We start from the raw sequence: 19,994 nt of genomic DNA on the forward strand, positions 1-19,994 counted from the left end.
TTAATCTCTAGTTAAATCCCAAGCCACAGCACAGTTATCAGCAGTTTGTAGGAATTAGCTGTGGTCCTCAGCCAAGACAATCCTGTGTGTCTTAAGCAAAAAGCAAGGCAGGACACGGGAAGCTGTGCCTATCTAGTAGAATAGAGCTAGAGGCCTACTAAGGACAGAGAGTTTGGGCCAAAAAATGCAAGAGTTCTTATTAGATAGCTAACAGCATTTTGAGCTACACTGACAGGGTGGGGATTGGTTCTGCATTAGGAGTGGGATTCAGCTGATGAATCCCACCAGTGGAAATTGCGCAAGGATTTCCGCTTGTACAACACTGTTCCCCCATTGCAAAATAAGCTCTGGGAGGTGTTGTGAGAACCCCTAGAGCAGCACAGGATGAGGATTGTTCTACCTGGCAAGCCAAAATGTGATAAGTGCACAATGCTGACTTCCTCCCCTGGATTCCATCTGGAAAAGACATCAGGCCTGCACTGTGGATGGGCGCCATTGTTTTACCAGAGGGACGGACTTCTTAAAGTGCCTTATATTGTGGCAGCAGAGGATAGCAAAGTACATTTGCCAATGATTCTGATGCTTGTAGTTAGGGCTGAAATATATTCAGCTGCCTGCAGAAGAGGAAATAGCTATGCTCTCCTTTGCTACCTGCTGTGCTTTACATAGTACTGCAGTTTACTAATACCACCCTGGCTGCTACAGATCCCTTTCCTGTAATCAGCCTTCAATTCCCATCTGCCCGACAGCTAAATTACAGGTTTAGCAATGAAACAGGTTAATTACAAGGGTGGAAGAGAAGGCTAGCTCAAGAAGGGAGTGGAGTGGAAGGCAGTAAAAAGAAGGCTACAGCAACTGATGGATAACCACAGCAACAATTCACACCATAGTCAAAACATCAAAAAAAATTTATTAGAAAATAAGTATTCTACGTCTATGGATGTTAGCCACAAACCCACTGGAGGAAGGTCTAATCTCTCGCAGCCTCCTCCTTCTTTTCAAAGACGTGCAGTAATACTTTAGTTAAGAAGGTAGACCTGTGTGTCTGTCTCAATGTGATTCTATCTACAGAAGGTTTTTTTTCTCCATGATGGAAGGACCACACAATTCAGCGTTGATTCTCTGGGGAGCAGCAGGATTGCTGAAGAGGGGCAGCCTGGGATCCAACCCAAAAGAGGGCTCAAGCTAGCAGTAGAGGTGTCTTATCATGCACCAGTAGCTGGGGGACCTCTCACGTTTCTCCCTCACTGTCTTCTGCCAACACCTCTTGGCTTGTACATGAGTGGACCAGGGGCTGTGACGGGCTGAGGACGGACCCAAAGAACAAGGAGCGGAACTGCAAATGAAACAAAAGCAGGGCAAAGACATTTATTGGGGGTGCAGGGTTGTAAGAGATCTAGAAATAGTACGTTGTTAATATACCAGAATCTTGCAAGGCCGATAATATTAAAAATGTATTAGGTTAAGAAAGCCATAGAAATATACTTGAAAATAAGCATATGGCATTCAGTGGGGGGCATGTTGTGGTTGGGACCTAAGTGTTCAGCTAGTTTCCATGTTCCTCCAAACCACTCCCAAACTAACAGCATCTCTTAAGTGTCTAGTTTCTACCACACCCTACCAATTCCCTTCCACTGTCTTAAAAAACCCAGATTTTGCAATCGTGCCATTACCAAAGCTTGACTGCTGCCACTGGAATTCTATGGCTCTGCTCCAGCTCCAGATAGTCATGGTTAAAGGCCAATGAACTGTTAAGTGACTACAGCCTCTTTGCTTTCCATAGAAGTCTAGTTTCAATGAACTTTAACTGAATCAAGAGTATGTAAGGGATGTGCAACATATTACAGTGCTAGCTGGTACATATTCCAAGGCTCAGCATGCACCCTCTTGTGACCTGTATTGTGTGGATGTACACTGCCGAAACAGACTATGCCTATCATGCCTTCCTGTACTGAAACAGATTCCACCTTTTTTTGCCTCCTGCATTATGGGTACGTTCTGAACCACTGAATGCGCACCCACTAGAATTGTAAAGTGCTCAAGAGGTCTGCAGGGCCACAGTGCCTCACACTTTCCACTACACGTTCATGCTCTGATCCCTCTGCACGTACCCTTTTTTGTGGCGGTGTGCCAGGCACAGTTCCCTCAGGATCGCTTTCCAACTCCCTTGTATCGGAAAAGGTGCGTCTTGAGGGGAAGGTGGGGCTGGGAGGGGCTTCTGCTCCCTCTGTGCCATCGCAGGTGGTTTCCATGGCTATCATGTAGGCATCGATGTCATCACCGGCAAAATCGTAAGCAGGCTTGGATGTGCTGGCATGAGAGAGATACAGGAACAGAGCTGTGAGGAAGCACCTTCTGGTTTCTTTTGGGGGACTCATGACTAAGGTGTTTGTTTTATCGACAAGAGGGTTTCAAGAGAGAAATTCAATAAGCTAGAAGGAAATCATAGGGTTGGAAGGGACTTCATAAGGCCTTCATCTCTCACATCCATATTCATTTAAGCAAGCCCCAGTTCCAAACACACTGTTTGATACAAACTACCTAAGTTTAAAAGGCTAAAAATGACATGAAATGCTTAACAGAAAGCTGAAACACTGAGCTGTTCCAAGAGTAACCAAGGCAACTGTATATAGCTGCTAAGATGCTAGCTCAGGTCAGGACTGGAAAATGACAGGCAGATCTGTTCACTATGCTATAAAAACACTTATGACAAAATGATGCCAAGAGCACAGAATTAATCTTTTATATGTGCCAAGCAGAGACGGTGCTCCTATTGAATATGTCATTGTCCTCTGGGACCCTCCCTGCACCCTGCTCCACTTCAGGGCATGCCAGATTTTGTTGTGCAGGAGCTTCAACCCTGCTTACCTGTTGTTGTTCTTCTGTGAATTCTCTCTCTCAGCCAGAGTGGCCAAGACCAGGTGCACGTTCAGCACAGGGTCCTCCAGGGTGAAGATAGCCGGCCTGCGAGGACAGAACTGGTGAGGGCAGGATTCTCAAGACACAGGCTTGGGTGCTAAAGGGGAATCAAGGGGGGATGGCAGCGACAGCTGCTGCTAATGGAGCCAAGGACCCCACTCTTGCAATGAAGCAAATGAAGTTGGCTGCTGGCTGTTACAGGACTGGCAACAAACCAGGACTGGTCTTCTCGACAAACCTCACAAGATCAGACCAGGTCACATCTGGTCCAGCACCCTCGCTTCCGCAGTGGCCAACCAGGTCCCCCTAGGAAGCTCGCAAGCATGATGGAAACTAACCCTCCCATGCAGATGTCTCCCAGCAACTGGCATTCAGTGGCCTCCTGCAGATGGGAGTTTCATTTAGCCACGAAGGTGCTTCCCCTCCAGAACGTCCCTCGTGTAGGCCTACCTGCCAGGGATGTCAAAGTGGATGTTGAGGGGGAGATTTGAGGACTCAGCAAAGCTCAGGAGGCCCTGTGAGGAGAGAGGTGAAACGGGTTGGAAAGAGCACAAGGCCAACCATTTCAAATGAGGGCAAGGAGAGGGGAAGCAAACTCACTCGGAATTCCTTGAGGCAGAAAGTGACTTGCGTCTCTTCCTTGACATGGAAGGCCTGGAACTCGTCCTCGCTCAAACAGAGCTCAGTCACCATCATCCGGCTGGGCTCTGAGGGAGAGGTGAGGATCAAAGAAGGCCCTCGTTTGACAGCTACTACTGTCTATGCTTCCCACAAGAAAACTGCTAGGGAGAAACTGCTAGCCACATAAAGGCAGGCCAGGGACCCTGCGGGAACTCTCCACCTCCTATCAGCCCCAGTTGCACATACAGAATGCCCTCATATGTGATCTAAAGGTTCTTGAGATGGGCAAATTATGTATCACCTCCTTTGATGGGTTCTGGGGATAAGATGGAAGCCAGGTCACGACGGGCAGCTCACCTGTCTCTTCTTCCAGGTAACTGCGCAAGGTCACCTTCCCAGAAGGGCTGGCACCCAGAGTCACCTCAGCCTGTGTCAATGGAAAATGCACCACAGCATCCACCAATAGCCTGAAATAGATGAAGGAGGGGCTGAGAAAGGGGCTGAAAGTCGCTTTCATGGCTGAACATCCCCCCTTTCCTTCTGCATAGAATACTCTTTGCCCTAATTAAATAACCATGGCACAGCATCAGCCCACACGAAGTATCCATGATTCCCAGACCCATCAGCAACCCATGTTCCTCATTCCTTCCAAGCTGCAGTTGATGCATCTTTATTATAAGTGGGCTGGTCTATGCACATCAATTGCAAGAACCTTCATCCATCCCATTCCCTTCTGCCTATACTGCAATCTCTCTCAACCATACCATGGTCCCACCTGGGAGGGGCATGAAGAGCATGAGCACACTGCCCTGTGTCAAAGACTGCCTGCAGGGATTCACAGTCCTGGAAAGACAAGTCATGGGTCTTGATGACACCTGCAGAGACATAGATAGAGTGTGTCTCAGTGGGAAATGGCTCCAGGGCATTCCGTCTCCCGAAAGACTTTGAGCAATGCAAGGAGCAGACATAAGGAGAAGGCAGCAATGGTCTACCCCACCCAAGGGCTAAAAAGGAAAAGAGCAGCAGCCACCAGACACTGGGGATGGAGGAAAAACTCTAATGAAGTATTTCCTTCCTTCCTTCCTTCCTTCCTTCCTCCCTCCCTCCTTCCTTCCTTCCTTTCTTGTGAAATACTTTTTAAAGCATTGTTTTTAAAATGGAATTATTACAGCCAGTTCATGTTGCTACAAATCTTTAGATTCAAGATGCATAGATAGTGACTGGGTTACAGCACAAGCAACACTTGTCACTGGAAAAGTGCTTTTGATTGTTGCAGAATGCTAAGACACCTTCAGGTTAAATGTCCCAATCTTGAAGTCTGCTAGGCGCACTACTCCTGCAGGTTGGAAGCAAAGCTTTCACACAGCACAGCCTCTATCTCCTCTTGCCTCTCATGTATCTCAAGATTCCACTGTCTTCTGCATTAAGTGAAATGGGCTGATCGGTGGCTGAACCACCAAATTGGCATGTGAAAGAATGGAGAAGTGAAAGAACTAAGAAGCTTGTTTCTGTTCATACAAACCTTTCTTTTCCCCATGATGTTTAAAGCAAAAGTGCAGAGGGATTTCAAATGAGGATTCTGATTAAATGAAGTAAGCTTATGCTAGCGTTTTCAATGGAAATGTTGTTCACTGGGATAGAGGAAGATAAAAGCAGATAAGAAGCAGAAATAAAGCTAGAATTAGTGGGCTTTGCCTACCATTGGCTCTGGCTTCTCCTCCTGCTGGCCTCTCTGCCTTCTGGCCTGCCAGTCTCAAAGGCACTAACCACCACTGGTGAGAACCCTCACATTTGGGAGACATCAGTCACCATTGTGTCCCATTAGAACAGAACCATGATCTTCAATTATGCTTTTTTGCAGAAACCAGCTAGGATCCTTACTCAGGGTTGTGGATTCTCTGCAGCTCTTTGCTCCTCAGGATTAAGCGAGGCAGAGGGCTCTTGACTCACAAAACTGATCTTCACTGGATTCTCCCTTCCTTGGTTGCTGCCTTTCTTGGTTGTATTATTTTCTCCCCATGCATTTGGAACATCTCATGGCCCTGTCTCCTAACTCAGTACCGGCAGCTTGATGGACTGCACTGGAGATGGCACTCAAGGCCACAGTTTCAGCCATATTTATCCCGAACATCTTAGCTGTGATTCCTGCACTCCAGGGGATTAGACTAAAGGACCCTTTGGGTCGCTTTCCACGCTACATTTCAAGGATTCTACATCTTCCAGTACATCCAAGTAGGGTTCCTCCTCTTCCCCACCCCCAACGCTCACCATATTTGCAGTACAGCTGCACACGGAACCGGCTAGCGTGGGAACTGAGCGAGATGAGGCATTTCTCCACCGTCTTCTCCAGTGAGGGGAGTGAGCGGAAGATAGCCAGGAAAGACTGGAGGGAATGAGAAGGAAAGCCAGAGTTCTGTGCATGTGTTTTCCTCAAAGACCCTCCTCAAAAGGGAAAGCCAGAACCAGTGTGGGGCAGTGTTAGTGTCTGACTAGGCCTGGGGAAGACTCAGGTTTTTATCTCCATTCAGCTTCAATGTGTCATCTTGGGCCAGACACTATCTCTGGGCTTATTCTACCTCACAGGTTCATCATGAGGATAAAACTGAAGGGAAACAGAGACCACCTATGCCACAGAGAGGAAAGATGAGATAAAATGAATGTAATAAATAAACAGTCTAGTGCTGAAGCCACTAACTTTGTCTCAGAGAACTGAGCTGGGGTGCTCTGATTCTGGCAGAGTTACTTCGAGGAGAAGTAAAAACAATTCAGTTTTGAAAGTCTGAACAAATACTGTTTTATTGCCACTTAGTTGAGCAACAATAGGGAAGAGTGATGACCTTAATGTGAGCTGCAGGTGGAGCTTGGAAGGCATTTGTTTCTTTAAACCTTGGAAAGTATTTGTGGCAATCAACAGAGGGTGAAAAATCATAGTGGCTTATAAAAATAACCTGTATATTGAAAGCTCTCCTCCACCCTGAAACACACAAACACCAAAAACATTCCTCTACCTATCCTTGCACTGCTGAATCAGGCCAAGCATCCACCTAAAGCTAGCAAGCAGGGCATTAAGGCAATGTCCTTCCTTTAGTTTTTTTCCTTGGCATTGTTACTCAGAGGTATATTGCTCCTCAACTTGGAATTTCTATTCAGCATCATGTCTAATACTTACTGGGACACCTATTACATCAGCTTCTTATCAGAACAGAACTTAGGGAGACGGAAAACCCTTGACTTGGAAGGATCTGTGCAGCACAATATGGAGCATATTTCAACCACTCAACCCATTGAGTTCCTGCTGCTTTGCTTAAAAAAACAATAGTACATGTGAAAAAAATAACTAAATGTCAGAGAATTACTTAGCCAAGCCTCTTCTCTGACATGCCATTTTTGCAACTATGCAGTGATTTTTCACCACTATCACCTGCAGTACAAAGCAGTACATATGGGGTGTTTGTGCAGACCAGGCCATCATTGGTGCTTGCAATGAGAACTATAGGCAACAAGTACCAGGTTGGAGTTCATTGGTCTTCTGATAAAAGCCTGCATTGCCCCATGCTGAACTTTCAACAGCCCCACGTTGGCCCCTCACCTTCATGAGCACTTTGCACCGGAAACCACCTGCATCCAAGTCAGATTCCGATTCCCCTGGCTGGTAGAGCTGGAAGAAGAGCGGGGCAAACAGGAAGCAGGCGTAGGCCGAGCGGGACGCATTGACTGTACGCAAGGAGAGCTGGGGAAACAAGGATGGGAAGTGTCATCAACTCCATCATTGTCACAGAGATTCCCCACACCCCTCTTAGCTTCCTTGTCCTAAGTCAGGCATCCCCAAACTTCGGCCCTCCAGATGTTTTGGACTACAGTTCCCATCATCCCTGACCACTGGTCCTCTTAGCTAGGGATCATGGGAGTTGTAGGCCAAAACATCTGGAGGGCCACAGTTTGGGGATGCCTGTCCTAAGTAGTTCAAATCCTGCTTTCTAAAGACACAGCATTGCTGCCTCCAAAATAGGACAAACTTGCATCATCAAACAGCTCATACAACATGCTGACCAATGAGACAGCTGCAACGGCTTAGGCCAGAGGAACCTGTGGCTCTCTAGATGCTGCAGGACTACAACCCCCATCTTCCCTGACCCCTGGATGTGCTGGCCAGGACAAGTGGGAGCTGGCAGTCCAAGTCCAAGGCCGCATACCCCATCCCCAGCCATTGCAGAGTGATCGCAATACCAGGAAAGTGTTGCTGCTCTGCAACAGACTCCCCTCACTTAGCTCACAGATGATGTCTCACTGATAAAGGTTCCATTCTGAGAGTAATAAGCAACAAACACTCCAGACAGACCCTCCCTACACCTCCCAGCCTGTCACCTTACCCCTTCTTGAAGAGGCTCAATGTAGATTTCATCTCCGACACGGGAAAGAGAGTGCACCGCTTTCCCCAGGGCTGCACAAGAGACAAAAGAACACTGAGCAGGTATGGATCAATGTAAGCCTCTTCCAATGTCTGATCTTGCATTCCACCTCAGCCTGCCTCTTTGTGCAGGCTGAGACCATCCCCTGCAGAATCCCTCTTCTATTAAATAACCACCTGGGTCTATTATTTACTCAGAAGCCCCAGATATGCCAAAACATGCGTCATTCTTCTCATGTCACACTCCCATACAGGTATCATAACCCCACTCTATCCACACACACACACACACACACACATTCTCACTTGCTACACTTACTATCGTCTCATCAGGAAAGTCCCCTTATATCAGGGGTAGAGAAGCTGTAGTCCATGCGTTGCTGGACTACAACTCCCATCATCCCTGACTGATGGCGTTGCTGGTTCTGATGGGAACTGAAGTCCAACTAGACTAGAGAATGATAGATCCTCTACTCCTGCCTTCACAGGTTTAGAAGCTCATTTCGGGAGGCTTCCCTTCTTCCTGTAACCATACGCAAGCCCCTTTCCTAGTCAAACATCAAGCAATAATCAACTTTGCCCACCGCTGAATACCCCAAATCCAAATAGTTAATCTTGCCTCACCTTTCACATTGCCCCCAGTAATTGTGCACTTCATGCCAAGGCAGAGAAGTCTTAAAGTTTTCCCTCACCAGACACAAGGTGGGGGGAACTAAACATCTGATGTATTCACCAAGTACACTGTGGCCAGCTCTGTTTTCTAATGGAGGGAACTCTGCAGAACTCCAAGTAGATGCTGAGGGGTGGGGAGAAAGAAAATGTATATGTACACATACATCAAACATACATTGTTACAACTAACCATTTTTTAGACTGCTTCTACAGACCAAATAACACTTTGAAATCAAGTATAACCCATTGCGGCTGGAGTTTTTATTTTTTATTTTTCCGGTTGCCTTCCAAAGCAAAGACAAAAAACAAAAACAAAACTATCATTTTCTGACAGACATATTGTAAGATCCCTAATAGGTTAAAAATTCTTTCCCCCTCTACCCCATTAACATAAAAGCTAAATGAGGCATACTTTTAAAGGGTTTATAGGAACTATAGGTAAAATTTAAATTGCGTGGCTGGAGGATTTGAATAGCTCTATGCCAGGAATCCCCAAACTGCGGCCCTCCAGATGTTTTGGCCTACAACTCCCATGATCCCTAGCTAACAGGACCAGTGGTCAGGGAAGATGGGAATTGTAGTTCAAAACATCTGGAGGGCCGAAGTTTGGGGATGCCTGCTCTATGCCATTTTGAAAATTAAAACCATCTCCCCCAGAAGGTGCTATTCACCCTATGAGGGAAAATGTACACCTTAAACCATTAGAGTAAAAGTTGTTTATACTTTTCCATCTTTCTAAAGTATTGTCTTATCATATATTGTATGTCTAACTGGATTCAGTGGGACATGCCCAACGAAGTTTGCCCAGGACTGCAGCCTCTGTATCTGCATAGACATTACAGTGGAACCTCGGTTTATGAACACCTCGGTTTACGAATTTTCGATTTACGAACACCGCGGACCTATCTGGAACGGATTAATTCACTTTCCATTACTTTCAATGGGAAAGTTCGCTTCAGTTTATGAACAGACTTCCGGAACCAATTACACCCATGCTTCGGGTTAAGTACGCTTCAGGTTGAGTACTCCGTGGACCCGCCTGGAACGGATTCATCCACTTTCCATTACTTTCAATGAGAAAGTTCGCTTCAGTTTAAGTACTCCGCGGAGCGTCTGGAACAGATTAATCCACTTTCCATTACTTTCAATGGGAAAGTTCACTTCAGTTTATGAATGCTTCAGTTTATGAACAGTCTTCCGGAACCAACTGTGTTCATAAACCGAGGTACCACTGTACAAGGTTTGAACATTGCTTTTATTTTATTTATTTTTAAAGTCTAGGACACTTGGAACCTTTACAGCTCACCCAGGCCCCATCCCCTCACAGCTTACACCTCAGACTTTCTCCTCTCCCCCACCCCAGCAACACCAGTGGTGATGATGATGACAGAGAGATCTAGGCTGGAATTTTCTCTCCTTCCCAGATCAGCAGCCAGTGTTCTCCTTTGCTCCCCACCTCCCACTGCCAGCACCATGACAGTCTTACAATTTTATTGCATGCTAAAAGCTCTGGGGGCCAAGGAGGGGCAGGGGGCAGCTACCCCCCCCCAAAAAAATCCTGGCTATGCCCATGTGGGATTTGCAAGGATCATTCCTTTCGCATGGCAGCACCTGTACATTAGAAGTGCCAATTCTGAAGATCAAAGGAATGCAGTTCACACATACTGGGTAAATAAACTGATCTGAAGGCCTTATGGGCTTTATATACCAAAAATAGCATCTTGAACTCAGCCCAGCACTGAACTGTCTAAAGTTTGCAAAAGGCACTCCTAGCCACTGATGCCTCCAGTGACAGGGGTTTGGACTAGATGACCCTCAGGGTCCCTTCCACCTCTACAATTCTATGACAAAGTTGGATCCAGGAGCACTCCAAGCTTGAGTGCTTTTCATTGATGCCTAGAAAAGATACTGTACTGAGAAGTAGATTTAAAAATCAATTCACCTAGCAACTGGCTCAACACTTTCGAGAAACCTTTCTCATCTCTGCGTTGGCAACTGTGCATGGGAACAATCAGTGTTCCTTAACCAGACTGATTTGGCCCTGGGGGTGCGGGCGTCCAGAAAGAGGGTAAGAGTTTCAAGAGCGTGCAAGAGGGGAAGGGTTCTTGTCCCTGGACAAAATAAGAGCGCCTCAGGACAGAAGCTGCACCTCGCCACCCGGCACGTTCCAGAGGCACAGGCGCATTCCACAAGGGCCGACGTTGGCAACCCAAAGCTGGAGGAAGGAAATGCCTCATCGGAGCTCCCAAGAACGCGTTGGGATACCGAAGGAAGCACGTCTTAACGCTTGATTCCCAACCCCCTACGGTGGCCTCAAGAGCCGTTAGACACGCGGCCGGTTGCTTTAAGGAACTAGCGGCCGGGATACAGCCGCGCGCCGCCCCCCCCCCCCGGTCTTCCCTACAGGAGGCTCCTCTTACCTCCGCTCCAAAGTTAAACCAAAGTTCCGAACTCGCGCTCTCAGGCCGCCCCCCACCGCGCGCCCCACGCTGCCTTCTTATTGGACAGCATAGCTGTCATCTTCTAGGAGAGCAGAACGCAAGCACGGGCAGGTCGGGGCTAATGATTGAACACTACTTCCGTTCACGTGATCCAACAAGAGCGGAGGAAGCAAGCTCATGCCCCGCCCAGTCGGTGAAGGTGGGGCTGGTCTCTCGCGTAGGATCCTCTGGAAGCCCCGCCCCCAATTCAGCCTCTCGCACCGTCGTCTTTTAGGAAGGAGGGAGGAATGGAGAGACCAGAGCGCAACTGCGCACGCGCTATGTTCGACGATGCCGCAGCAACGATGCGCTCCTGCATCAGTTAATGCAGCCGGGTGGGGGCGCTTGGTGTGAGGAGGCTGCTTACTTTCGGATCTTTCCTTGCAGTCAAAATGCGCTTCTGTGACCTTCCTGCACCGAGTTGTCTTTCCCGCTCTTTTGTCACCCGTTGAGTTTACGTTCTTAACGCGGCAGACGGACGGCAGGGACCTGGTTTCCCCGGAGGGAAGGGGCTACACCGCTAAGCTCCCAGAGCTAGCAGCTGTTCTTGCCCTTCGTTGTTGTGTTTTCCTGCATAGCTGCCAAGTTCAGCATTGAAAAATAAGGGATCACAGACTCACCCAGCGGTGTGGCACCGGAAGTCGTTTCTACGCATGTCTGGACATGCGCAGAAGCGACTTCCGGTGCCGGCTCTGCACATGTCTGGGCACCGAAAGGACCCAGCGCCGGTCCTTTTCTCTACCAATCTAATGCGGAGGGTGGAGGGGTTGGCCTGCAACCCAAGCACGTATAAGTTTGCACCTCTCTTCAGGAGCCACCCCCCTCCTAGGAATCCTGGTGTTGCTGCTTGAGTTTCTGAAAAATAAGTCAGCATGGGTTTCTGAAAAATAAGTCGTGTCAGACTAATCTGATCTCATTTTTGGACAGAATTACAAGCCTGGTAGATGAAGGGAATGCTGTGAATATAGCCTATCTTGATTTCAGCAAGGCCTTTGACAAGGTGCCCCATGATATTCTTGTAAAGAAGCTGGTAAAATGCGGGCTAGACAATGCTACCATTCAGTGGTTTTTTAACTGGCTGACTGACCGAACCCAAAGGGTGCTCATCAATGGCTCCTCTTCATCCTGGAGAGTAGTGACTAGTGGGGTGCCACAGGGTTCTGTCTTGGGCCCAGTCTTATTCAACATCTTTATCAATGACTTGGATGATGGGCTTGAGGGCATCCTGAGCAAGTTTGCAGATGACACCAAATTGGGAGGGGTGGCTAATACCCCAGAGGACAAGATCACACTTCAGAATGACCTTAACAGATTAGACAACTGGGCCAAAGCAAACAAGATGAATTTTAACAAGGAGAAATGTAAAGTACTACACTTGGGCAAAAAAAAAAAAATGAAAGGCACAAATACAGGATGGGTGACACCTGGCTTGAGAGCAGTACATGTGAAAAGGATCTAGGAGACCACAAACTAGGTAGACCACAAACTTGACATGAGTCAACAGTGTGATGCAGCAGCTAAAAAAGCCAATGCAATTCTGGGCTGCATCAATAGGAGTATAGTGTCTAGATCGAGGGAAGTAATAGTACCACTGTATTCTGCTCTGGTCAGACCTCACCTGGAGTACTGTGTCCAGTTGTGGGCACCACAGTTCAAGAAGGATACTGACAACGTGTCCAGAGGAGGACAACCAAAATGGTCAAAGGCCTGGAAACGATGCCTTATGAGGAACGGCTTAGGGAGCTGGGCATGTTTAGCCTGGAGAAGTGAAGGTTAAGGGGTGATATGATAGCCATGTTCAAATATATAAAAGAATGTCATATAGAGGAGGGAGAAAGGTTGTTTTCTGCTGCTCCAGAGAAGCAGACACGGAGCAATGGATTCAAACTACAAGAAAGAAGATTCCACCTAAACATTAGGAAGAACTTCCTGACAGTAAGAGCTGTTCGACAGTGGAATTTGCTGCCAAGGAGTATGGTGCAGTCTCCTTCTTTGGAGGTCTTTAAGCAGAGGCTTGACAGGTATATGTCAAGAATGCTTTGATGGTGTTTCCTGCTTGGCAGGGGGTTGGACTGGATGGCCCTTGTGGTCTCTTCCAACTCTATGATTCTATGACGAACAGGCCAAACCCACCTTGCGTACATTTTGTTTTGCCTTGAGGGCTAGACTTTGTTTTCCTTCTGCAAAATTTCTGGCCGTTTGCCGGCTCCCTCCACTGGCTCAGAGCTTGTGGCAGTGGAACGTTCTGCAAAATGTCTCTCCAGAATCCCAGATGTTTTCCTAGCAAGCCGGAGAACATTGCTCAGCCATCCTTATGGCTCTGCTCCTATTGAGGAAGGCTGAGCTCAGCAAGAGATTGAGGGAGGCGGGAGACCTTGCATTTGTGCTCATTCTTGAAGGATTAGGGAGCAAGGATGGCCTGATTTGAGCCCTTGGAAACTAGTAAGCACACTTCTGAGCATGTGCAGAAAGTCATCTCTGCCTCGCCACTTTGCAAACACAAGCTGCCTCTGGGCATATTTTGTTGGAAGACAAGGTACATGCATAGCTCAGTTGGTTACAGCGTGGTGCTGAGAACGTCAACGTCACAGGTTCGATCCCCGTATGGGACAGCTGCATATTCCTGCATTGCAGAGGGTTGGACTAGATGACCCTCGGAACCCCTTCCAACTCCACAATTATATACAGTATAAGGTTTTGAGCTCAAAGAAAGCCCCCAAAAGGTGGCTTCCAACACCGCCAAGCAGGCAAATTGCTCCTGGTATACCTTATCACAGCCCTATTTATTTAATAAAATCATAGAACTGTAGAGTTGGAAGGGACCACAAGGGTCATCTAGTCCAACCCCCTACAAGGCAGGAATCATTTGCCCAACATAGGTCTCAAATCCACGATTTGTTCTAGGATTCAGCTCAGTACATAACACCCCTCCCCTCTAAGTTCCAGTCCTGCCCGGGAAGTTGCATTCGTAGTCCCCAAGGTCTGCTGGCCGCCTCCGTGTGCGTTGTGGCCTGGGGTGTTCCTTGGTCAGGGGTTCTGGTTCTGGCTCGTGTTCCGAGGCTGCTGGCTGTGCCGGGGCTGTCTGGTCTGGCGCCACTGAACCACTAGGTTGTAGCTCTGGTTCCGGTGTCCTTCCAGCCTCGGGGCGCCCCTCTGTGCCTACTGCTTCTGCTTCCCCTGCCCACCCCTCTCGCTCTACAAGCCTCACTGCCCTGCTGTCCCCTTGGGACCCCTCTGTCCCGCTTTCCTCCCGGGTTCCTCCTGGGAATCGTCGCCGTAGCTGGTCGCAGTGGCGGCGCCAACATTGCCCCCCTTCCGTTAGTACCTCGTACGACACGGGACCGGTCACCTTGGTGACTGTGGCGGGTACCCATGCTGGGCCTGCCCCAAAATTCTTTGCATACACTGGGTCCTGGGCCACAAATGTCCGGGGGTTCCTGCCTTTCCCCACCACTACCTCATCCTGAGCTCTGTCGGGGTGAAGTCGGTCCAGTCTAGTTGCAAGGCGCCGGTCCATTAGTAATTCAGCTGGGCTCCGGCCCGTCGTTGTGCTTGGGGTGCTGTGCTGTGCTAGAAGAAATGCGGCAAGGCGGTATTCCCAGTCCCCTTGTGTCATGCGGCGGAGGCTGTCCTTGGTGGTCCGCACCATGCGCTCCGCTTGGCCATTGGTGGCAGGGTGGAATGGTGCTGAGCGGATGTGGCAGATGGCGTTCTGCGCTGTGAAGGTCTGGAACTCCTCTGACGTGAATGCGGTTCCATTGTCCGAGACGAGGGTGTCAGGGAGCCCGTGGGTCGCAAACAGCTTACGTAGTACCCGGATGGCTGCCGCCGTAGAAGTGGATGGTACCAGTGCGACCTCCAGCCATTTGGTGTAGGAATCCACCACTATGAAGAATGTTTTTCCCTGGAAGGGGCCAGCGAAGTCCACGTGCAAGCGTGACCATGGATGTCGGGCGGACTCCCAGGGCTGGACTGGGGCCCTTGGGGGATGCGGGCGGGATTCTTGGCAGGTCTGGCAGTGTTGGACCCAGGCCTCTATCTCTCTGTCAATCCCCGGCCACCACACATAACTCCTGGCAAGGGCCTTCATCCTCACTACCCCTGGGTGTGTCTCATGTAGGGCTGTGAGGACCCTTTTGCGGAGGGGCTGGGGAACAACAACCCTGCTTCCCCATAACAGGCACCCCTTGTGGGCCGACAGTTCATGTTTGCGGTTTTTGTAGCCAGCGAATTCTGGCCCGGGGCTGCTGCTGGGCCATCCTCGCCACACCCAGTCCAGGACCCGGGAGATGACCCTATCTTTTGTGGAATGGTGCGCAACTTCTTGTGCCTGAATAGGTCGGTCGGGAAGCAGCTCCAGGGTCATAACCTCTTGCGCAGGCGCTGGGTCGGGGCCTGTTTCTGGTAGTGGTAGCCTGCTGAGGGCGTCTGCGTGGCCCATCGCCTTCCCAGGGCGGTGGATTAGTGCATACTGGTAGCCGGCAAGGAAAATTGACCACCTGAGGACACGTGGAGACAACACTTGGGGGGTCTGCTTCTCAGGGGCAAACAGGCCAAGCAACGGCTTGTGGTCAGTCACTATGGTAAAGGGCCGCCCGTACAAGAAATCATGGAATTTTTTTACGCCCTTCACGATTGCCAGACCCTCCTTGTCAATCTGTGAGTAGTTTCGTTCGGCTGCAGCAAGCGTCTGGGAGAAGTATGCCACCGGCACCTCTCTTCCATCCGGGAGTTGGTGTCCCAGGACAGCGCCGATGCCATAGGGAGAGGCGTCGCATGCCAGCACCACTGGCAGCCTCTCGTCGAAGTGTGCTAAGACCGAGTTCGAGACGAGCAAGTCCTTGACTGCCTGGAATGCGGCCCTTTGTCGCTGGCCCCACACCCAAGGGGCCCTTTTATCTAGGAGTCTGTGTAGGGGCTCCGCTACCGCTGCCTTATGGGGAAGGAAGGCATGGTAAAAGTTCAATAGTCCCAAGAATGACTGAAGTTCGGGCTTGCTCTTGGGCGCTGGGGCCTCACAAATGGCCCGTACCTTGTCACCGGTTGGATGGACCCCTTCTGCGTCCACCTTAAATCCCAGAAAGTCCACCTGCGGCACTCCCAGTAAACACTTTTCCCGCTTCACCTTGAGGCCCGCCGTCTGGAAACGGTGCAGGACGGAGCGGAGGCGGTCCTCAAATTCCTCTGGTGTGGGCCCGGCGATCAGTACATCATCGAAGAAGGGGGTGACGCCAGGAATCCCTTTAAGGAGAGAGTCCATTAGATTCTGGAATATGCCTGGTGCCACGCTAACGCCAAATTGCAGCCGCTTTACTCTGAATGCCCCTCTGTGCGTCACAATCGTCTGAGCCTCTGCTGTGGCTTCGTCCACAGGCAACTGTTGATACGCTTGGGCCAAGTCCAGTTTGCCAAAGATTTTTGACCCAGCCAGGGTGGCGAGGACATGGCTGACCACTGGCACTGGGTATGCATGGGCCATGAGAGCCTTGTTTATGGTGCATTTGTAGTCTGCACAGATGCGGACCGAACCGTTAGGCTTGACGGGTGTGACAATTGGAGTTTCCCAGGGGGCGTTGGGCACCGGCTCCAGCACTCCTTGCTCCACGAGCCGGTCCAATTCCTCGTCTATGCGGGGTTTCAGGGCAAACGGGACCCGGCGGGCCTTGTGCCTGATGGGTCGTACAGCGGGGTCTAGCTGTAGGGCAATGGGGGGTCCTGTATATCGTCCCAATGCCCCATCGAAAACCCCTGGAAACTCTTTGCATATGGCGTCCACGTCCACTTGTAAGCTAGTGCGGTTCACCCCGGTAACGGCTAGCCCCAGAGGTCCAAACCATGCCAGTCCCAGTAAGCTAACGTAGGGGCCCTTAACTACCAGCAAGTCCAATTGTTGCTTTCGCCCTCGATATTGCACCCTGAAGGTCCCCACCCCCATAGTAGGGACCTTACGTTTCTGGAAGTCCCGGAGGGTGAATGGGGCCGGCCTTAGTTTGGGACCCCCATTAGGGCACAGTTCCCTTAATGTTCGGGCCGAGATTATGGATAGAGTTGAACCCGTGTCCAGCTCCATGCGGCATGGGGCTCCCTCTATCTGTACCTCTATATAAATTTTCTCTGTGCTGGGATGGGGCAACTGGAATACCTGGTAGTCCGTGATCTCCGTCGAGTTGCCTTGGTGCATGGTGCCGTGTGACCTGGGGCTCCTGGGTCGGTCATCTGATGCTTGTCGACGGGTGAGTCGAGCCCGACACACCCGGGCGATGTGTCCCAATTTTCTGCACTGCCTGCACTCTGCGTTGCGGAAACAACAGGTCCTCCTCTCGTGGTTCTCCCCGCAGCTTGCACAGTTCCCTCCTTCTCGTCGAGGCTGCTGTGGTGTGTGTGCTGCTTGAGTGCGCCGCTGTACTCGGTGTACTTCCTCCCTGTCAGATTCGGATTCGTCGGTGAGGTCTTCGTGGTAGACCCTCGGTTGGGATGGCGGGGCCGGTCGTGCCTCTTGCGTTGACCTCTCGGCGGCTTCGGTTGCCAGGGCTTCCTCCAGAGCAATCTGGAACGTGAGGTCTTTTTTGGCGTAGAGGCGTCGTTGCAACATCTCGTCCCTCAGGCCACCGACGAGGCGGTCACGAAGCATGTTCTCCAATTCTGAGAAGTTGCATAACCGGGCGGCTTGGCGGAGGGAGGTCACAAACCCCGTTATGGTTTCCCCCGGGGCTTGCCGCTTTGCGTAGAAGGCATTTCGGCAAGCTACCACCGAGGGCTGTGGTGAGAAGTGCTCCTTCAGCCGTTCCATTATTGTTTTGTAAGAGACGGTAGCGACATCTCTAGGTGCAAGGAGAGCCCGGGCGATTTCAAACGTCTCCTCTCCACAGACGCTGAAGAATGTCGCCCTCTTCATGGCATCGTTGGTGACTTCTTTCGCTTGCAGGAGGAAGTTGAAACGGGCGGCGTACCCTTCCCAGTCTCCTGATGCTGGTTTGAATGGCGAGAAGCTGCTGTCGGTTGCCATTCTGGGTTCCTTGGGTCCTGGAGCTGAAGCCTGGATGCACGGTGCGATGCAGCGGTGCAGCAGGTGGCGGTGCTGCGGTGCAGTGCGTGGTGGCGGTCAGCTCAGCAGGATCCCACCTTCGTCGCCAGTGAAATATACTCGGAGTCAAGAGTGAATTTCATGCTCTTTATTCAGCTCATAGTCATCAAGGAGGAGAAGAGAAGACGAATGGCTCTTTTCCCAAAACCATCTGCTTATATACATTATTTACACAATGGGCCTTGCGTGATTGGCTACTTCAGGGCTACACCTGTGGGCCAATTATATTGTGGATTGACTTCTGCCTGCAGCCTGATTGGCTGCTCCTACAGGCCAATCAGGTAGCAGATTCACTTCTGCCAGCCGCCTGATTGGCTGCTCCAGCAGGCCAATCAGGTTGCGGATTCACTTCCACCTGGAGTTGGATTGGGTAGCTCCCGCTGATTCTGCAAGGTGATGTCTCTGCTTTTTAAGATGCTGTCTAGGTTTGTCATTGCTTTTCTCCCAAGAAGCAGGCGTCTTTTAATTTCGTGACTGCTGTCACCATCTGCAGTGATCAAGGAGCCCAAGAAAGTAAAATCTCTCACTGCCTCCATTTCTTCCCCTTCTATTTGCCAGGAGGTGATGGGACCAGTGGCCATGATCTTGGTTTTTTTGATGTTGAGCTTCAGACCATATTTTGCGCTCTCCTCTTTCACCCTCATTAAAAGGTTCTTTAATTCCTCCTCGCTTTCTGCCATCAAGGTTGTGTCATCTGCATATCTGAGGTTGTTGATATTTCTTCCGGCAATCTTAATTCCGGCTTGGGATTCATCTAGTCCAGCCTTTCGCATGATGAATTCTGCATATAAGTTAAATAAGCAGGGAGACAATATACAACCTTGTCGTACTCCTTTCCCAATTTTGAACCACTCAGTTGTTCCATATCCAGTTCTAACTGTAGCTTCTTGTCCCACATAGAGATTTCTCAGGAGACAGATGAGGTGATCAGGCACTCCCATTTCTTTAAGAACTTGCCATAGTTTGCTGTGGTCGACACAGTCAAAGGCTTTTGCATAGTCAATGAAGCAGAAGTAGACGTTTTTCTGGAACTCTCTAGCTTTCTCCATAATCCAGCGCATGTTTGCTATTTGGTCTATTTGCCACAGCTAAGAGGAGTTTAAAAATAGAAATTTGCTGCTGCCAACATTTGTACTGAAGTTGTAGCTATTTCCCTTCCCAGCACAAAGCAAAGTTTAGAGGGCAAGAAGCGCCTCCCCCCAAAATTAGGACATGAGCCCGTCATGGCTCCTGCACTCACCGGAGGCACCGCAGCACAAGGAACAGTTGCTGGGGACCAGGAAGGAAAGGCGCTTGGCGGGAGGACAAGCGAAAGAATCGCCACACGCTCTTCCTGGTCCCGGGCTGCAAAAGGAAACGCGGAGGCAGGAAGACCGAGCCGGGAAGACGGAGCGAACGTGTCCATAGAGATAGGAAAAGTAAAAGTAAAGAGTGATACATGCACGCACACTTCCTGGCTCTGTTTGCATGGCCATAGAGATAGGAAAAAGTTAAGAGTGATACTCGCGCGCGCACACTTCCTGGCTCGGTTTGCAAAAAAATACGGGATATTTCCCCATTCGGGATGACAGCGGGGAATGGCTTTAAAATCGGGGTTTTCCCGGGGAAAACGGGAGACTTGGCAGCTATGGTTTTCCTGCCACGTCGGACCAGGAGGACCTTTAGGACAGCCGAGCATTCATAGGCTGCGCTTGACAGTGCGGACTCTTTGGGAACTATTGCACCCGCGACTCTCGCCTGCCCTGTTTGCTCTTGGGCTTCCAGGCCCAGTTCCAGGGGCTGATTCTGGCCTATAATGTCTTGCATGGTC

General features: G+C 50.0%; 1 protein-coding gene across 3 annotated transcripts; it reads right to left on the bottom strand.

The window, feature by feature from the left end:
* Positions 1-890: 890 nt before the first annotated feature.
* RAD9A (RAD9 checkpoint clamp component A) lies at positions 891-19,547 on the bottom strand. Of its 3 annotated transcripts, none has more exons than XM_035125674.3 (12): positions 19,425-19,547; positions 8,573-8,744; positions 7,911-7,981; positions 7,130-7,270; positions 5,809-5,923; positions 4,316-4,415; positions 3,898-4,007; positions 3,520-3,626; positions 3,370-3,434; positions 2,869-2,964; positions 2,112-2,310; positions 891-1,336 (listed from the first exon to the last, which is right to left on the bottom strand). In XM_035125674.3, the coding sequence occupies exons 2-12, from the start codon at positions 8,604-8,606 to the stop codon at positions 1,232-1,234; spliced, it is 1,143 nt and encodes a 380-aa protein (XP_034981565.1). In that variant the 5' UTR covers positions 8,607-8,744; positions 19,425-19,547; the 3' UTR covers positions 891-1,231. The 3 variants fall into 3 exon arrangements, with proteins under 3 accessions (XP_034981565.1, XP_034981547.1, XP_034981555.1); XM_035125656.3 differs by lacking the exon at positions 19,425-19,547 and adding an exon at positions 11,041-11,253; XM_035125664.3 differs by lacking the exon at positions 19,425-19,547 and adding an exon at positions 10,563-10,939.
* Positions 19,548-19,994: the final 447 nt, after the last annotated feature.

The sequence above is a fragment of the Zootoca vivipara genome, chromosome 1 (assembly GCF_965207765.1).
Source record: "Zootoca vivipara chromosome 1, rZooViv2.hap1.1, whole genome shotgun sequence".
Taxonomy (NCBI): Eukaryota; Metazoa; Chordata; class Lepidosauria; order Squamata; family Lacertidae; genus Zootoca; species Zootoca vivipara.